Raw genomic sequence first — 19,488 nt, forward strand, 5'->3', positions numbered from 1 at the left:
GTCTGTTGAAATATCAGAAGAAGTGGGGGAGGAAATCTGGGAAAATTCCAAAACAATAACTGTCTGTAACAAAACAAAAACTAATATTATACATAAAACACCTACAAAGTAAGTGATGTGTAAGGTCTTTAGTACAGTATGTCCAGAGGGCAAATAAGACAGGCGCTCTGATTTATTGCGACAGTATTAGTGTGCCATGAAATTATAAAATATATAGAGTAGTTACTTAGCCTTGCAAGTACACATATGGTTAACACTACAATATATTAACATACTGTACACTGGAAACACATCATTTTGATGGTAGGACATAAAAGTTCCAACTGTTAAAAGGGTGTTTAAGGATTATACTAATTAAAATACTTTTAGACGACTTAACTTGCTGATTGCATTCAAAATGTGATATCACTATTTTAGCATTATTGGAAACTATTTAACTTTTCTAGTTGAGCTATCAAGAAAAGACAGAAGAGCTGTTATTCAATTTTTTTACAACTGCATTTGTCCACTGAGGTTTTCTGAAACTTCACCTTTGGGAATGGACCAGACAAAGCACATCATCTGTACCTTTTTAGTACTCTAAATGTAAAGTTAAATCCATATTACTGTTTAGATTTGAAAGTCTGTGCAAGTACTTCACAGAACAGAACTACAATAATGAAACAAAAAGTCCTTCTGATCAGGAATTAAGTTCAGTTGATTTAAAGAGTAAAAGTAATGTTATGTCTGTGCCTCACACACACACTAACACATATTATGACTCTTTTCATTGGCTTCCATGCACCCATGAAATATTTATGTTAGTTCCCAGTGTAACTAATGCCCATAGCTAAACTAAAAATCTTTCACAATACCAAAAAACACTCTATTGTTATTCATATATATCAGATTGATTAATTATATTTGATACACAGAGATGACTGTATGCAAGAACAAAACTTTCATGAATGTACTCCTAAAGACAGCTAAGCAAATGGATCAAGTAGTTATGTGGCTGTGTTCATGAGTGCTGAATGTGATAACTGAAAAGCAGCCACCTGTTACAGTTGAAGTCTGTTGAAGAGTCTTACATAAAATACCAAACCTTCAGAGGTTTAACTTAGTGGTAAGAGATAAACAAAGAATGGCAGGCAACTGAAAACAAAAATATATTAGTTAATGACATTTTCAATACTGCAAAGAGATTTAGTACCTGCATACACTTGGACTTTAATGTGTGCTTTGGCAAATGAGAAAATATACATCAGAATAAATATATGCACATTAATTCAAGAACTTTAAAGATACTATGCTTGGATGTGGGGCGAACATATCCATCCATTGCTTTACTATTTTCTTCATCATGGGTATGTGATGGAGCCAGAATCAACTCAAGCAGCATGATTTATGATTCAAGATCCATCCCCGGAGAGGAAACCAGTACACTACAATACTTATCTACTCACAATCAATCACTCCAGGCTGGTTTAGATATGCAGATCAGTCTGTAGGAGAAAAGCACAGCAGCTGAAGAAAAAACAGAATACACACAGAGATATGGAACAAGTGCATAGCCCAAACAGACAGGTCATTCTTATATGCCAATACAAGGATTCCAACCCAGGACCTTGAACTGTGAGGCATCAACATCAACAACTTGTTTGTGCATAATGTCCTGATAGCCGATACAGTAATAATGTATTTCAGCAGTGAAATGATGGTTAAAGTTGCATAAAAGCAAAGAAAGGAGCAAGGCAATAATGACCATAAAACATTTAATAATAAGATGTTTCTTCTCCCAAAGCATTACCTTACCAGCAGCAGAAAAATGCAAATTTATCAAGGTGTTATGAAAGTTTCTAACTTTACAACCTTTAAATAAAAGTTTAATTATTACTTTTGGGGTCTCTACATATGGGAGTTTGAAATAATTCACTGTAACAAAAAACACAAATTAAGTTTTCATTTATTTTTCATTTTCCTTTTTTATTTAAACCTATTTTTTTTTTTTTTTTTTTTTTTTACAGAAGACAAATCTATTTTTTAGCAGTCAACTTATGCTGCATTTACATATACATCCAAATGTAAATAGAGAGCCATAACTTGGGTTTTCTTAACAGTTAGTTCTTAAAAGATCATAACACAATGTTCTATAATTTGCTTTCTCAAGTGATATGACAGAATAATCCATTTAAGTTATGTAAATGAAACAAACAATGATGCATCAGCTATACAGCATAGATTCACATGTAAACCATTTTAGATTTTCTAAAAGTTAATGTTTTGAATGCAAGTACCACCTCATGATACTTTTCTATAAAAATTTTTAGAAAATATGTTCCTACATTCTAGAACATCAGTTAGCAAAATAAAAAATAATAAAGAGATCTATTTATAAATTTCAAAAATGTAGCCACAATTGTTAGAAGGCACAGCTTGCCTATTCTATACAAAAATATACTCCAAAACACAAAATCCTTTAAAAAATGTTTGTTTTGTATGTCAATCACACATATAGCCGTGTGTTTGAGCTTTGACTATTTTGATCACATAAGTATACAACATGGAGACTTCACAAGTATATTGTAGCCTTCTGTTTGTTTAACAAAAATAATCTTTCTTGTAATTTAAACTTAAAAAAAAATCTTAAAATAAAACTCCATTACAATTTATAAAGCTCACCCAAATATAAAATTCTGTTCTCTGTCTATGAAGGATTTTTCAGCTGAAGTTAGATATTTACATATATTTAAACTTGTTTTTATGTAAGGGTAGACCTGAATACAATCTGAATATGTGGCACAAATGCTTGAAAAAACGACACACATCTATAAACCTACAAACATCCTTTACCTTTATCATAAATAACCATCCTGTGTCCTCACATCATCTCTTTTCAACCAACATCTGATACATCCTTCTGAATATAGCGCCACATTCACTTCTGAATCTGGTGTTATTTTTTCCAACATACAAAAAAAAATCAAATAGTGTAAGATTTTAGACATTTGTTGTAGATTAAAAAAAAAAAAAAAGAACAGGTAACTTCTGATTGTGCTCTGGGCAAGAACTATAAGACAAAAAATGTTCAGGTCTTTATTGATATCTTGGGGGGGAAAAAAAAGGAAAAAAACATACCACACACATTAGAAATGCCACTTAAATCATGTTATCACATTATAACACACTACTATACATTAAAATGAATGACATCTACAGCATTGCTAGCACAGAAATATTGTGTAAACCTAGAACACTCAATAAAACAATCTTTCATAACTAAAACTGGCATTTGAAACAATCATTATTACAACGAGAAACTACAGGGTGTTGTTCACTTTTTAGTATCTTAATTGATATTCAGTAAGCTTTCAAGCCTCACAGTAAATATACAGATCATACAGAATTTCTTACTGTATATGTGACCAATCAACTGGAAAAATAACCTAAAACAAAACAAACCTGATTCCCTTTAAACATATTGACACCGAGAGAAAATCCATTATCCAGTCCCCACAAGCAGCATACACACACATACACACACACACATCCACAAACATACACACACACTTTAAAACACTACATCTTGGTTTCGCTGTCTAGTGGTTTTTCGTTTTCATTCTCTTGAGTAATCAGTTGATACGGCTTCTTCATTTCATTTTCTTCAACAACTGAGTTTCCCATTTCTGCATCTTTTGTTTGCAGCTCATGCCTGGACAGATATTCCACAATTCCAGCTCCAATTGAATCACCCAGCACATTTGTTGTGGTGCGCAGTCGGTCCCTGTTGGCAGAAATTCATGCTTTTTAACAAAAACTTGCAATAAACAATCCAAGGAATCGTATTTTCTGAAATAGAAGCTAATATACAAATTTTACATTACCTCCATTTTAAACAGTACTAAAAACATTGGAGAAGATAAAAACACAAAATGTCAATGTAGTCAATTTTTAACATTTTCTTTTGTAGTAAATTTATAACTTAAAATCAATTCTAACGATGACATATTTGACTATAACCACTTTTATATTTAAACATTAATGCCAAATATCCAAGCCTACCCCTAGGGCGGTTTTCACTCAGGTAATAAATAACTGTTTCGGACCCATATGTGGTTACACACATAATAGACAAACACATTAATTAGATCTCTGTTAGGTAACAATAGGCAAATCTAAATGAACAAAAAACGTTAAGTCATATTTATATATTTTTGTTTTATTTGTAATGACAATGCAATAAACTAAGTGTTGACATGAAATGACTATATAGAGATAAGTAAAACAAATGAGAAGAAAAGTTGACCAACTATTTTTCTTATTAAAAGTGGCTTAAACTGCCAAAAGTTAATAGGCAAAAAAAAAGCACAATATGTGCAAATATCAATTTACCAGCATCTCATGAAAACTGAAAGCTATGGACATTTCAAACATGGAAGGTGATTTTTTTTGTTAGTTGCATTAGTACAGGTTTCACTTGCCTTTAAAGGCTTTCTAACTGTCACTGGTGTCTTCAACTAGCCACACAGTACACTACTGAAGAGAAAATAAAGATCCCAAGAGAAAAGCTTCATTTCTAGAGTACTGACTTCTTAACCGTCGCTGTACTGGGCATGAAATATAATCTTTCAACTCTTGAAATAAAGGTCTCTTTGTAACTGCTGTAAGTGATGTAAATCAATTCCTGTTAATTTAGATTAAATATATCCTCCTGACAGGCCCCAACAGGATAATTTATGTTTCTTAAACTAACTTCTTTCAAACACATGAAGTCAACTTATTGAAAAAGTTTTGAATATTGCATTTCATGGCTAAAATATTTGTTTAATGCAAATGGAATGACTCTTTAAAAAAATTGTCTACTATTACTCTATAAACTCCCTATCAAGTTTCCGATCCCAGATTTTGAGTATAGGATTTCTAAAAGCAAGAACATGCAAACTTCATACAGAAGGCATCCCAGGACAGAAATGAACTATGGTTCACTAACAGTAAAGGTGCAGTCAACTTATTTGAGCTGCTATGTACCGTATCTAATAAGAACATTGTTAATGTATATGGAAATCTATTAATTATCCATTAATATTTAGATGAAAGAAGAGTGAAATTATTATATTTTATAGTTTTTACAATACCCTTTGTAATGAGGGTCTATGACTGCCAACCTTTGCTCTCTCTCTCTCTCTCTCTCTCCTAGGACTGAAGTGGAACTGGAAGATGGTGGACCATGAGCTGCAACATGTTGACAAAGAACTATGGGCCTTGACAGACAGACACACCTGAAAGCTTGCCTACGAAAGAGACCTCCTCTGCAGCCAAGATCGACTCAACTCCTCTCCATGCGGTAATATCAACCCTGCACCATTCTGCCTGCTCACGAGGCCAAGCGAGTTTTACCACCGCACCTACTTGATTGGATAACAACAATAGCACCTGGCCATTTCAACATTACAGGCGGGGGCTCAAGGCCAGATCACCTACGTCAGCTCAGGCGAGCGTCGAAATCCACATTCATTTTGACCCTCTTCACTCCCCCGCAGTACCGGCAGATCTTGGTAATATAGTTGTTAATCGGGGATTCAATTGTATGCAACCTTTATATTTCATGTCTTTTGTTTCTTGTTTGAGTTGGAGGTATTACAAGAAGAGCACCGACAGTCTTTGAGAAGCACCAGGACAGGGCTTTTGGAACAGTCATATTCCATGCAGGCATAAATGACATTAGTTTTTGACAGTTGGAAGTTCTAAAGGCAGACTTCGCAGCACTAATCCAGGCCACGCAAGAGAGGACCCCAGCTGCTAGAATCATCACTTCAGGTCATCTGCCGTTACTCAGACAGTCGAATGAAACCTATAGTTAACTACTCTCCTTGAACAACTGGCTGAGAGGCTTCTGCAAAAGATTAAATATTTGCTATGTGGACAACTGGGATCTCTTTTGGGAGAGACCGCGTTTCTTCAAATGAGATGGGCTGCATCCTAACAGATTCAATTCACTTGTCCTCTCTGAAAACATCTCAAAAGTAATCTATCTTCCCTGATTATGTAATTTTGGTATGTGATAATTCTGTTCTGAATTCACCTTCAAATGTACACCGTATTAACACTAGAATAACTAACCACAGTCTAACAAAAAAACCCAGACAAATTGGTATAAGTGTGAATACTTTAATTAACATTTCATCTATAGATGTGCACTGTATTAGAACTATAACAACAGATTATTGATTAAAGAAAAAATATGCTCTAAGTGGCATTAATAAGAATAACCTTATTACTATTTCAAGCTGCTGCAACACTTAGTCTAAGCTCTGCTCTTCCAAGTACTTAAATATGGCTCTGCTGCTAAATATTAGAGCATTAACCAGCAAAACCTTTTACATTAGCAATCTGATCAGTGATAAGAATACTGTATAGACTTTCTCTCACTAAGTGAAACAAGGCTTAACTCAAATGGTGCTGAAATATTAATTATAGCAGCACCCCCGAATTACAGCTTTGCTCATTTAGTTCAGCAAAGCACTAAAGGAGGAGGTTTTGAGAATATTTACTCAAGCTGATTAAATAGTAAAAATGTCAGTTTTCGTACATTCCCATCTTTCGAGTACATCGAAGTTGTTATTCAAAGAATCTCCCAGTCTATCATATTATCAAAATATGATGCGTCTTTTATTGAGGAATTCTCAGACTTAGTATTCATAATAACAACAAACTATGTATGATAGGTACCTAATTGTAGGCAATTTTAAATTTTCATTTGGTTAACCCCCGAAAGCAAGAGAATTCCTGAACTTACTGCAGTCTTTTGATCTGATTTAGCATGTCAGCCAGCCCACGCATAAGAGAGGCCACAGGTTGAATATAATGACTTCAAAAGGATTAAAAGTTGACGTGAGGCAGGTCGTGAATGTCAGCATTTTGGACCATTTTTGCATATTATTTAATGTAGAAATACTGATAACTACAACTAATGTGAAGTGTATTGTTAAAAAATATTATTTTGATACATCTGCAGCTTCAATGTTTGCTAATATTCTAAACAATCAATCCAGTTATAGTGCTTATTTCAACAGTACTAATAGTGTGAATAATGAAGTGGAAACTTTTAATGCTAAGGTAAGAGCTGCAGCTGACACAGTGGCACATGAAAAGATATTTAAGAAATCCTCTAGCATTATTATACCATGGAAGACTTATAGTGGCTGATTTAAAGAAAACATGCCAGAGGGCTGAGCGTAAATGAAGGAAAAAACTAAACTGCTAATACACTTTGAAATACTGAAGGCAAAAAATAACTGATTATAACAAAGCAGTCCGCTTTGATAGGCAATACTTTTCTATAAAATTATAAAAGATAATGGTAATAATCCAAGAGTTTTATTTTCAACTATTGATTGTCTTTTAAACCCAGCTCACCCTATGGAATGCCTCCTTAAAACTACTAGTGAAACTTGTGAAGCTTTTGCCTTATTTTTTGAACACAAAAAAAATGGTATTAGAAATAACATAGTACATATATCCCCAAAAGTTAATCTAATTGAATCCTAGCATACCCTTTTAAGTAAGTTAAATTCTTTTAATGGAATAAATCTACCCAAACTATGTAACATAATTTCTCAGTTGACTCTCTCCACCTGCATCTTTAATCCAGTATCAACAGGTTTTTTTAAAGAAATCTCTGATGTCCTAATTGATAGTGTACTTGACACAGTGAACTCATCATTAGATATGGGGGTCTTCCCAGACTGTCTAAATACTGAAGTTGTTAAACCCCAACTCAATAAAAGTAATCCTGACTCCTCTATCCTCTCTATCAATTTCTAACCTGCATTTCTTAGATAAAATTCTAGAAAAGGCAGAAATTGAGCAGCTCCGTGATCACTTGAATAAACAATTTATTCTTGATAAGTTCCAGCCTGATTTTAGAACAAATCATAGTACATAAACTGCACTGGTTAAAGTAGTAAATGATTTGCGAATTAGTGTGGACAGAGACCGTATATCTGCTCTTGTTCTCTTAGACTTGAGTGCAACATTTGACAACATAGACCAGAGCATTGTTATAAATCACCTTCGACAATGGGTTGGCCTATCTGTCTATGTCTTAAATTGGTTTGTCTTGTTTAACAGGTAGAACATTCTTTGTTAGTTGTAGTGATTATACTTTGGAGATACATGATATTGTATATGGTATACCACAAGGATTTATACTGGGTCAGCTGCTTTTTTCTATATATACGGTTCCATTAGGTTAGATCATCGCAAAGCACAAGGTGAGCTACCACAGCTATGCAGATAGAAAGAAAAAGAAAGAAAACTGCACTGCACTTTATATAGTTTGGAATGCTTTATTTGTGAATAAAAGTATTTTGCACATTTACACCAATCTTGCTGCTATGTATCCTCATTGCCCAGTTCATCTGTTTATGTCTATCGATGTCACAGGTTCAAGGGAGTATGCGAGCTACAGCCAACCCAGATTTCACACTGTCACAACATTTTTGTTGGGGTTATATAAATAGTGGCCACCAAATGAAGTCTTCAGACTTAAATGCTTGATTTATATAGCATTAAATTGACTTAGTTATGGCATCAGCTTTATTTTCTTGGTTTATCTGGGTAAAGTAAATGCCAATAAATACAAAGCTGTTTTGCACAGTCCTGTTCATTCTATGCTTAGTGGTTCAATCCACAGGGCATGAGTCACTGAATAGATTGAAGAGCATGACAACAATGTTAAACCATATGTCATGACCAATGCAATAATCACATCTTATAATTCAACAGAACAAGTAAGAGAGCAGTGCATGAAAATAATGTAATATACAGTAATGCAGTAATATAAACAAACAAACAAACATGTTGTTCAGATAAGAATAGATTAAAATAAAAGACAACACATCTTCAGCCTGAAGTAATACAAAATATTGAAATCTATGTGCTTGTGTGTGTGTGTGTGTGAATGTGCTGGAGGATAAACTGCACATATCTGGCACTTTGTACAGTGTCCCTTTACAATGAAAATGCTTTATAAAGAAGAAATACAACCAGTTGATAAACTGGAAAAATAAAAATAAGTAAAAAGCACAAAATAAAAACAGGGTCTACTTCAGGGCTCTTTCTTGCCTTCCTGACTGCTATTTGTAACCAAGTTCTGGGCTTACTTTACAAATCCAGCACAGGTTAGTTGTTTATTTACAAAAATAGCATTATTTTAAAATGCAAACTTCATTGACAATTTTAAGGGAAGAATAATATTCTACATACCTACATGTCCTAAAGAATTGAGTTTTACTAGTCCATAACTTGAATATGTATTGCTCCCATCCTAAATCATTTGTGTGGTAAATACAAAACAGATTTTTTCATAGATCATATGATATAAAAGAAGTCACAGAAAAGCAGCGCCTATTTAGCAGTTCAACACATGCCAAAATGAAAATGTAATCTATTGTTCAACAACAGTCATGTATATGTGTGCTGCATAAATGTGAATTCTTATTGAAAAGAAAACTGTCTTCACAGCTTTGTATTATTTGTAAAAGCTGGAGTGTGTCCAGTATAAATGTGCACATTTGTCCAGACTTGCATTATTTTGCTGGTAAGCACTGATGTCTTTGTAACTGCATTAACTGCAGTTGCTAAATGCAGTGTAACTTGTATCAATTACAGCAAATTCTACATATGTTATTTAATGTCGTGATAGAACTGCCTCAGGAGATGCCAGATTTTGCAAAGAGGCATTGGGGCTCATGACTGTTTTATAAGAATGAATGTGCCTGGGATTTTAACCTCATTTTTATGGGATTATTTATTGATTTAAACCTCTACATTTCACTTGGATTTTACTGAAGTATTTATCTATGTATTGCATATTTTTTGCACTGCACTTTTTGGACACTGTTGTTTTTAATAAAAGCACTCTAACAGTCTACACCAACGCCTTGCTGAATGTGCATATGCCTGGCTCATCCTTGGGTGTGTTATTAATGGTCTCAGGTTAAAATAGCTATGGAAAAAACTCCTAACTAAAGTTATTTTTAAAAAGGAAACCTAATGGTATGCTTTTACAAGGGTCACTGTATGCCAAAATACCTGCTTTTTGTTACAGGTCTAGTCATTTCCCTTGGTCCAGACAAAAGGAACAAAATGTCATTCTTACCTCCAAAATATATTAAATGCAGAGCATGATGTACTTTGGATTTCAATGATAACTGTAATAAGTCAGATCAATCTTCTGACATTACACTAATGCTACTTCTTATAATTAATTCCAGAACTTAAACTAGCACCCTTGATGCACAACCTTTAACACAAAGAACCAGAGAAAAACTCTAAAATCTGCTGCTTTAAACTGTACATTCCCTAAACATTTTGACTGTTTTAGGATTCCATAATAATTCACTCATTCCATGAGTCCTGTCTCCTTTTCTATTATTGTTAAAGTAATGTCAAACAGTAACGGTCAAATGGTAATGAATGTGACTTTGACTACATACTGTATACATGTACTGTATTAAATACTTATCTGTAATTTTACGATTTGCACAAAACACTTGGATTTAAAGGCTTTTATGTTCCACCACATATAGCTTATCATGTTTAGGTGGCCTACAGGGTATGCACAATGGCACAGTGGTAGCGCTGCTGTCTTGCAACAAGAAAAGCAAGATTTAAGTCCTGAGTACTCCCTGAGTGAAGTCTGCATTTTCTCTCTATGTCCACTGGCATTCTGCTGGTGTGGGGCTTAGTCCCCCCTTCAATATATGCTATAAGAAGAAAAATGGTGGGAAGTGACTGCATATCCTCCATCTCTCAGAGCTGTTCACACACAAAATGCACTTCAAAAATATTAGGAACACTTACTTTATTTTGTATTTAGAATTTCAGGTGGATTTATGTACATCTCAAATCTTCCTTAGTTTTAAAGTATCTAAAATCACAGAACATGTTCCCACTTGCATGCAACTGAACCCTCAAGTCAACTTCTAATATCAGACAAGCAACACTTGACAAACATGTTCAGGCACTTTCAGTCTTATATTTTTCATATCGTACTTTGTAACCAGCACAGCAAACAATGGATTACTTTCTCTGACCCCTTCTATTTAATTTGTTCTTTATGCACTGCTGCAAATCTGCTTCACACACATACTACTTCTTCTACACATAATGTGTTTGAAATAATCAGAAAATATTAATTTAATAAATGTTGTACCAGAACATTGTTTTTATTTCTCTGGTCCTCTTCCACAGAATTAGTATCAGAGAAAGTCATAGGAAACCATGGACATAGCACCCCAAGGTGGCAGGACAAAAATTCAATTCTTGATAGACACTTTGGTTAGTAAATATATAACCAATTTTTAGTGTTGAAAGTAAAAAATGGTTTTATAAGTTTATAAAAGTTAGAGGAATTTTTACCTTAGCACGTACAATATAAAGGAACTGTAGGTTGCAACAAATTATTGCATACAAAAGGAGTTTCCCAGAACCCGACACTTGCTTACTTGAAGACATTAACTGTATATTGTTTACTAATGGAGAATTTCTAGTGAACTTCTTCCTGAAGAATTTTGTTAATTTGTAAGATTATTTTGTGCAACCCCTTTTTGCTAAATCACTTTTTACCTGAAGTTTTAAAATGTGAATTAAAGTAGCAGCTGGATAACACTACTTACAGGAACCAATCCACTGCAATGATTAGTGTGATGTCATCAGTTGGTAGTCCCACAGAAGTCAACACAATGACCATGGTAACAAGCCCAGCTTGGGGGATCCCTGCAGCTCCAATACTGGCTGCTGTGGCTGTAATACTAAAAGAGAAGAGCAAATTTAATTTTTTTTTTTTTTTTTTTTTTTTTTACAATATTTTGGTCTTTTTAATTGGAAAGCTGAAAATAAATAACTCCAAAAATATACATGCCCTACTACAGTTCATTAATTACTATGAACCACATTAAAGTGCTTCAAAAGAAATTTCACCACTTATAGCAACAGCATTTCCAAAATTCTGGGACTGTATAATCACACAAATAATGCCTAAGAATGTAATATTTTGACCAAGAACAATTTTAAAAATTGGTCTGTATCATATAAAGTATTTGGGCATTTAGCTTGATTTTAATTTAAAATAAGTATTAATACAGAAAAAAGAAAATATATTTTCTTCACCTTAGGATAGTAAAGGAAAAAAGAAATAGTAACACAGATAAAACGATTTCCCTGAAATAGCTTTCAGCAAACCATAACTTAATAAAGTGCTCATTTACTTGTCAAGGTAATATTTCTCCATTGTCTTGAATAACTGCTGTGTTTTCAATAAGGTATTTATTTCTGTGATGTTTACAAACCTGATGGTGATGATCTGTCCGAAATTCAAATCCATTCCATTAACCTGTGCTATGAAAATGGCTGCTAGAGCTTCATACAAAGCTGTACCATCCATGTTAATTGTAGCTCCTACTGGTAGGACAAATCTGGTTACACGTTTGTCTACTTTGTTGTTTTCTTCAAGGCATTTAAATGTGATTGGGAGAGTTGCAGAACTGTAACAAAGGGATAGACAAAAGAACATTAAAAGCAAATTTTGGACAAGGTTCCTAAAAAGCACTAATCTGGGGAAGGTTTTTAAAAATCCTAAGCACAGAAAATCCACCAAAGCACAGTAAAATCAATTTTAATGAACAGGATAGCTGTACAAGGTACTCCAAAACTAAAATAAGCTATCTAAAAGCTGAAGGAAACACATTAAAAGAACAACAACTCTTCACAGTCTAGATGGAGGAAACTGTGAGAGTGTAGTAAATTTGTAATAAAGTCTAACGCGATTTCCCATGGTCTAACAGCTAGTGGTATTGTTTACAACAGCCAGTTTTACAACCAGATGGTGATTTGGATTGATTAAAGATTTATCAAGCTGCAGTATAATCCTTCATATCCTTTTATGTTGTTGCCCACTAAAAATAGTATTTTATATATCAGTGATTCTCTTAATCATAGAATAAAATGCAATACAAAAACCTTGCTGTAAAAATGATTTGGAACAAATTGCAGCCCATCTGGGATGTATGGGGGACTATAAAAATTATATTTAGCTTTTTATACTTTCTAGGTAGTATTCTCGTTCCTCTAAATCAGAAATTGCTAAAAATCAATCATAGAGTAGGAAGTTTGACCTCCCTTCCCAGCACAAGCCTTTTGACATTTATCTTCAAACCCATAGGAAACGACAAAATTAAAACAGCTAAAAAATAAGGTCTATCTGGCCTGACAACTTTATTTGCTATCTTCATGCATACCATACTACATTCTTATAATATACACATAAAAATTCATATTTTACTCCTTGTGCAAATTTCTCCATTCTTCTAAGGGTAATATAAACGGCTGGAAAATCTCAATTCAGATATCCTAATTCTACTCAGCTTGACTTTTTCCTAAAATGGTAGGCACATGGATGTAATTTTCCAGTGTAAGGGAACCACTGAGACACAATATCTGCACTGATGCTTGAAACATATACTTTTAATTAAAAAGGCAGAAAATCATTGGGATGTCTTAAAACATGTGTAGGGTTAAAACCTTCCTTTATTTTTAGAAGGTTTTGGTGGGCCTCAGAGCTCCATTGGAACTTGTGCTCTCTTTCAAGTGAGGGCTATAATAGGTACAAAAACATAGCTAAAATTCTTTTTAAGACTTAATTTATCATTGGAAAAAATATTAAATGTTGGCCTTTTGACGGAGTATGTCCCTTCTAATTCATAATTGCTTTGACTTTAATTTGGTCTCTACGCAAATCGTGTCAGTTTATGTGTCAAGCGAAAAATGAAAATGAGAGTTTATTAAAAGTAATATTTTTCTAATTTTACAGAGTTGACTTTCATATAACCTAGATAACATTTGTTCAACATTTGGTACATACATTTAGAGATCCTTCAAAAGTAAGAAAATATCACCAATGTACACTCAAAATATTCCTGAAAATAGCAATAACACATAATTAAAAGCAACTAGTGTAACAGGACCCAAGGCAAAAACTCTGTCAAAATCAAATATGTTTTGAAATCTGTCGTCCACTTAAGTCTTTTCTGTTCTCTGAATTTTTTTTTTTGCTGAACTACAGTACTTAACAGTATGGCAAAAAGTATGGGATTTAAGACTTTCTGTTAAGGTCTACATAATAAAGAGTATGAAGGGTAGAATAGGGCCACTCTAACACCCAAAAACGACAAAACAGACCAGAAAATAAAGTGCATTTAAAGGTAATCAAACAGATAGTTATTCTTAAGGTCCATAACTAGAATACCATTTTCTAACTACGGGCCAGATAATAAATTGGTAGTTATTTTTATCCAAAACCTGTCCAACCTGCCTTGTGCACCACCATCTTAAATAACTTATGTACGATGATATCACATGTCACATTAATTTCACCGTCCACATACGTGAGTGGCAACAAAATGTATACTTTATGTCAAAAACAAATGTTCAGACTAAAATGCTAAACACTGATTAACACAGCATGCTACTATTATTTGTTTTCTATTTTAGTTGATACAAAGGAATGGAAATACTGTTTACCAGCATTATAATCAATTCCCTTTACAAAATTAAATATGACAATTATACCTAGCAAGGAGTGATCATCCTAGAAAGTTTGTTGTTTTAAAAATTGCAATCCCTTCTTTCATCCTGATGTACAATGTAACATAAGGCACTAATCAAATGACAGATTAATTAGCTTTGTAATATTGGATTTACTCCCAAAAAAACAACTACTGAAGAAAAGCCCAGTGGAACAGTTGATTTTGGGGATCCTGAATCTGTACGTGTCCATTCTTAAGAAAAGAGGAAGAGAAATTTTACCAGGCATGAAAGCAGGACCATAGTTCTGCTTCAGAGTTATACTTATTGTGTGGTTACCATATTACAATCTCAGACTAGTCTTTGCTTCTAGACAAATAAAACTGCATGCACATTTCTCAAAAGTAGCAAAAGGAACAGAAAATGACTTAAATAGCATCAGGCTGGTAAGTACCATGGATCAGGCAAAAACAAATTTAAAACCACAGAGGAAAAAACTGCAATTAACAAACATAATCAAGGGTGAAAGAGATGAGTTATATGGAAGTTTAGATCATACAAGAAATCAGAAAAATGAACTAAATAAACTAGTCAGCTTTCAGCTGTTATTTTTACCCTGCTGAAATATCACTAACCACTAAGGAGCTTCTGTTAATAGCAGAATAATTGCCACTGCCTGACAACAGCAGGAAGTGTGGAAATGGGTATGTATGAGAATGAGGTGTGAAAGAGAAAAGAATATACTGACACTGCTGTCAGATACAGAAGTCTAAGCTTTGCTGTACATATAGCACTATTTCAAAAATTCATGCCTAGAGACATCTGAAAAAGTAAGTAAACGCTTTCTTTCTATCAGCTGACATTGCCTAATAAATTATATTTTCGTATCCTATTTCCATTATCCTTCACCTTTTTCTCTTTAGATTCTTACCTGGATGATGTTCCAAGAGCTGTAATTAGAGCTTGTAGCAACCCACCAATGAACACAAATGGATTCCGATGTGTTACTACAAAGTAGAGAGTAGGCAAGACTAAAACAGCATGAATTAGTAGACCAATGATGACGGTAATTGTGTACATTCCTAGTTGTCCCCCAACCATATTAATATCTTCCATCTCTACAATCTTCCCAGCAATCAAAAAGAGGATACCAAGTGGAGCATACCTAGAAAGAAAAAAAATGCAGGAGGTGCTTGTTGAATAACCCAACAACAAGGACTAAGAAACAGTTTATTAGTATAATTTATACTACATCTTCAACTGCAGATTTATTGTAACATGCTTACAAAACATCTTAGGCAAAAGTTGAGGAAATGGGTTAATTCTTGACTAAATTGTACCACTCAAATTTTGTATAATTTTAGCATGCTATAGAGAAACACAACAGCCACTGCCCTTTCATCATAGCCACTTGTGTTTATTTACAATGTTCATTAGCAACTGGGAGCCCGATCGAATAGGGCTACAAATTCTACGTTTGTGAAATCAATACTTTCTCTGCAAAGAATTATTTGTTTTTGTAAGTCCCTGAAATTATTTTGCTTTAATATATAGATTTGAGCAAATTTTGGTGTTTCACCCTCTCCGGGGTGCAAGGGTTCAGACTGATGGTATATTTGGCCATGTATTCTGTAACAAGGCGGCACGGTGGTGCAGTGGGTAGCGCTGCTGCCTCGCAGTTGGGAGACCTGGGTTCGCTTCCCGGGTCCTCCCTGCGTGGAGTTTGCATGTTCTCCCCATGACTGCGTGGGTTTCCTCCGGGCGCTCTGGTTTCCTCCCACAGTCCAAAGACATGCAGGTTAGGTGGATGGCAATTCTAAATTGGCCCTAGTGTGTGCTTGGTGTGTGGGTGTGTATGTGTGTGTCCTGCGGTGGGTTGGCACCTTGCCCGGGATTTGTTCCTGCCTTGTGCCCTGTGTTGGCTGGGATTGGCTCCAGCAGACCCCCGTGACCCTGTGTTCGGATTCAGTGGGTTGGATAATGGATGGATGGATTCTGTAACAATATGGACCATGGCCTGGAGGCAGGGATATTTGTGTGCCCATGGATGCACAGGCTAATGCACTGTTGTACTTTCTGATATTTTCCAAGAAGTGCTTGTAGTTTGGGTCTAAATATGTCAACAGGTTCTTAAACCTGTCAGGGTATCTGTAAGGGTTAATTCGAACTTGACCTTTATGGCAGCAATTGCATTCTCCACCTTGCTTGTTCTCACAGGTGAAGTTGAATGAGTTGCAATATTTGCACAGGTTATCAAATGCGCCAATGTGGTGCTCCGGAACTTCGTCCTCAATAATATCTGGGTGATTGCACATGGCAATGTCGTGCCGCTGAGCATTTTCACGCCGCAAAGCACGGGCTGCTCGATGTCTTTCAACCCATGCTGCATTTGCGGCTGCTCGAGCTTCTTCAGTCGCTTGTGCACGGCTGGCACGATTTCTTTCAGCGTTAGTAGCATTCTGTAGCGCACGTTCTTCATTTGTCCTTTGTGACCGATTTGCACGATTTCTTTCAGCGTTAGTAGCATTTATAGCCGCACGCTGCTCATCTGTTTGTTGTGCACGTTGTATACGTCTGGTCACATTAGCAAGTCTACGTTCATCGTCAGTCATGTGACTTCATTTCCTACGCATCCTTTCCGCGGCCGCTGCTGTTGTGGCTGCGTTGCGATCGTCACTCATTTTAGATCTGAGATTTCCTAAAATTTAAACAATGACCGTTGTTAATACCCAGCCGTCATTACTCATGCTTCTAACTTGTACTGAGTCGAGGTATTGACGCGAACACCATACTCCCGGGTATGTGTTGATACATACGGATACTATCAAATTATATATAAGAATATCCTAACTTGTTTTCGTTAATTTATAACTTTAACATCAGTTAATCTGGCTATTTCATTGTTAAGCAGTAAAACTATGTTCTGGCCCAAATACATAACATGTGGCAAAAAGATACAATACACAAAGCATTTAGTTTTGCAAGTGACCAGAAAGGCTGTACACTTTTGAAAACACATTTGTCTACCCACAAATGAAGTGTTGTATGCAAGATATGTAAACAGAAATAATTAAAATGCATGCTTCACAATCATCCATCCATCCATCCATTTTCCAACCCGCTGAATCCAAACACAGGGTCACGGGGGTCTGCTGGAGCCAATCCCAGCCAACACAGGGCACAAGGCAGGAAACAATCCCAGGCAGGGTGCCAACCCACCGCAGGACACACACAAACACACCCACACACCAAGCACACACCAGGGCCAATTTAGAATTGCCAATCCACCTAACCTGCATGTCTTTGGACTGTGGGAGGAAACCAGAGCGCCCCGAGGAAACCCATGCAGACACGGGGGAGAACATGCAAACTCCATGCAGGGAGGACCCGGGAAGTGAACCCGGGTCTCCTAACTGCGAGGCAGCAGCGCTACCCACTGCGCCACCGTCGCAATCAGTGATAAGAAAAACAGATGCTTATTTTACCTTCAAATGCTAACAGCTATCTGCTACAGTGTAAAGTGAATGCAGAAGTTTGTGTTTACTACTTAGCACATTACTTTGTTATCATGCACTAGCAGAGTTCAAGGAATGCAAAAGCTTTGATAATTACAAAATCAAATTAGGATAGTATAGAAATGTCATTTTACTTGTCCATCTAACATAAAATCAAGTCTGGGCCATTAGTGTTTTATAACATTGTTTTATAACAAATAAAAGATAGGCAAGTGTGTCAAGCCAGGTAAATGTTAAATGAAACCAGATTCTCTCAAATTATGATAAAAAGAAAAAGAATGTTTTAGTAAGGCTTCCTCCTGCAACAACAACAGACTTTCTAGGGAAAAAAAATCTAGTATAAAGTACTGTAGAAATTTAGCTTTTCCTTCCAGGCAATAATCAGTGTACTAGACACTGCTCTTTGAGGTACCACACTATACATAAGGGCACCGTCATATTACTGTGCTTCAGAAAAAAAACATTTTCTCAAGAATTTCTACTGAGAAAAAAAAAAAAAACACAAACAAAACATGCTAGTACACATAGTACTGGACTCTTTTAGATACTGTATATGAGTGCTTGTATTGAATATACAGCTTGTATTAAAAAATGTAAAGATGGTCATATAAGAATAGAAAAAAGGAAAAATATAGGAGCTTAGAAAAAGGAGAAGTGTCCAAAAATCCTATCCAGATAATGTACTGATTTCTTCTTTAACTAGATGAGTTGGTAGTTTGTTCCAGTCTCCATGAACATAAAGAAGTATATTCTAGATTCTTTTTGAACAGATTCCTCTTAATATTCAAAAGCATCTTATGGCACATGATTCACTGTTTAACTGAAAAAAATTGTGCAGCATCAATTTTATGAATACCTTTGAAAATTTTAAAAGCCAAAAAAACATCTGCATGCAGGCTTTTCACTCAAGAGTAAACACGTCTAATTCCTCTTTAGGGGCTAGATTCTCCAAGAGTTAAAAATTATACTGTGCCCAAAAATTATTATTTTACTTTTTTTTTACTTCCTTACCCCATATTATTCATAGGGATGGTAAGTAATAGTAGTTTTCATGGAGAATGAATTTGTGTCATATAAAAAAACAAATGTCAGGAATGCAGTCATAAGCTCACGACATCCCAAACACGTGTATTATAGATACAATGTATTAAATAATCCACTTATGGAAAATTTTGTTGTGATTGAAAACGGAGTGTTCTACAATGAAAACAAACTTTTAACTGAAAATCCGCCTCCCCATACATGTAAGAATTTTTTAAATGTTAAGTGAAAACGTTTTGCAAATTGCCAATTTACATTGCTGAAAAGCAATTTATACACTTTTGTTTAGGAAGAGAAGTATAGGGACAAGCTTTGGAAGAACAGAACTGATGTTCTGGGAACATTCAGGTAGCTCCTTACCTTGGTT

The 19,488-nt window shown here is 35.0% G+C and overlaps 1 protein-coding gene across 1 annotated transcript in view; it reads right to left on the bottom strand.

Annotated features, from left to right (window-relative positions):
• Nucleotides 1-1,740: 1,740 nt before the first annotated feature.
• Nucleotides 1,741-19,488, bottom strand: part of LOC114652203 (excitatory amino acid transporter 1-like) — a 73,930-nt gene continuing 56,182 nt past the window's right edge. Inside the window, exons 7-10 of the mRNA XM_028802455.2 lie at nt 15,497-15,730; nt 12,333-12,527; nt 11,661-11,795; nt 1,741-3,763 (exon numbers count right to left, since the gene is read on the bottom strand). Of these exons, the coding sequence (XP_028658288.1) occupies nt 3,559-3,763; nt 11,661-11,795; nt 12,333-12,527; nt 15,497-15,730 (769 nt within the window). The 3' untranslated portion in view covers nt 1,741-3,558. The remainder of the gene's footprint in view (nt 3,764-11,660; nt 11,796-12,332; nt 12,528-15,496; nt 15,731-19,488) is intronic.

Source organism: Erpetoichthys calabaricus, chromosome 5 (genome assembly GCF_900747795.2).
Source record: "Erpetoichthys calabaricus chromosome 5, fErpCal1.3, whole genome shotgun sequence".
NCBI lineage: Eukaryota > Metazoa > Chordata > Cladistia > Polypteriformes > Polypteridae > Erpetoichthys > Erpetoichthys calabaricus.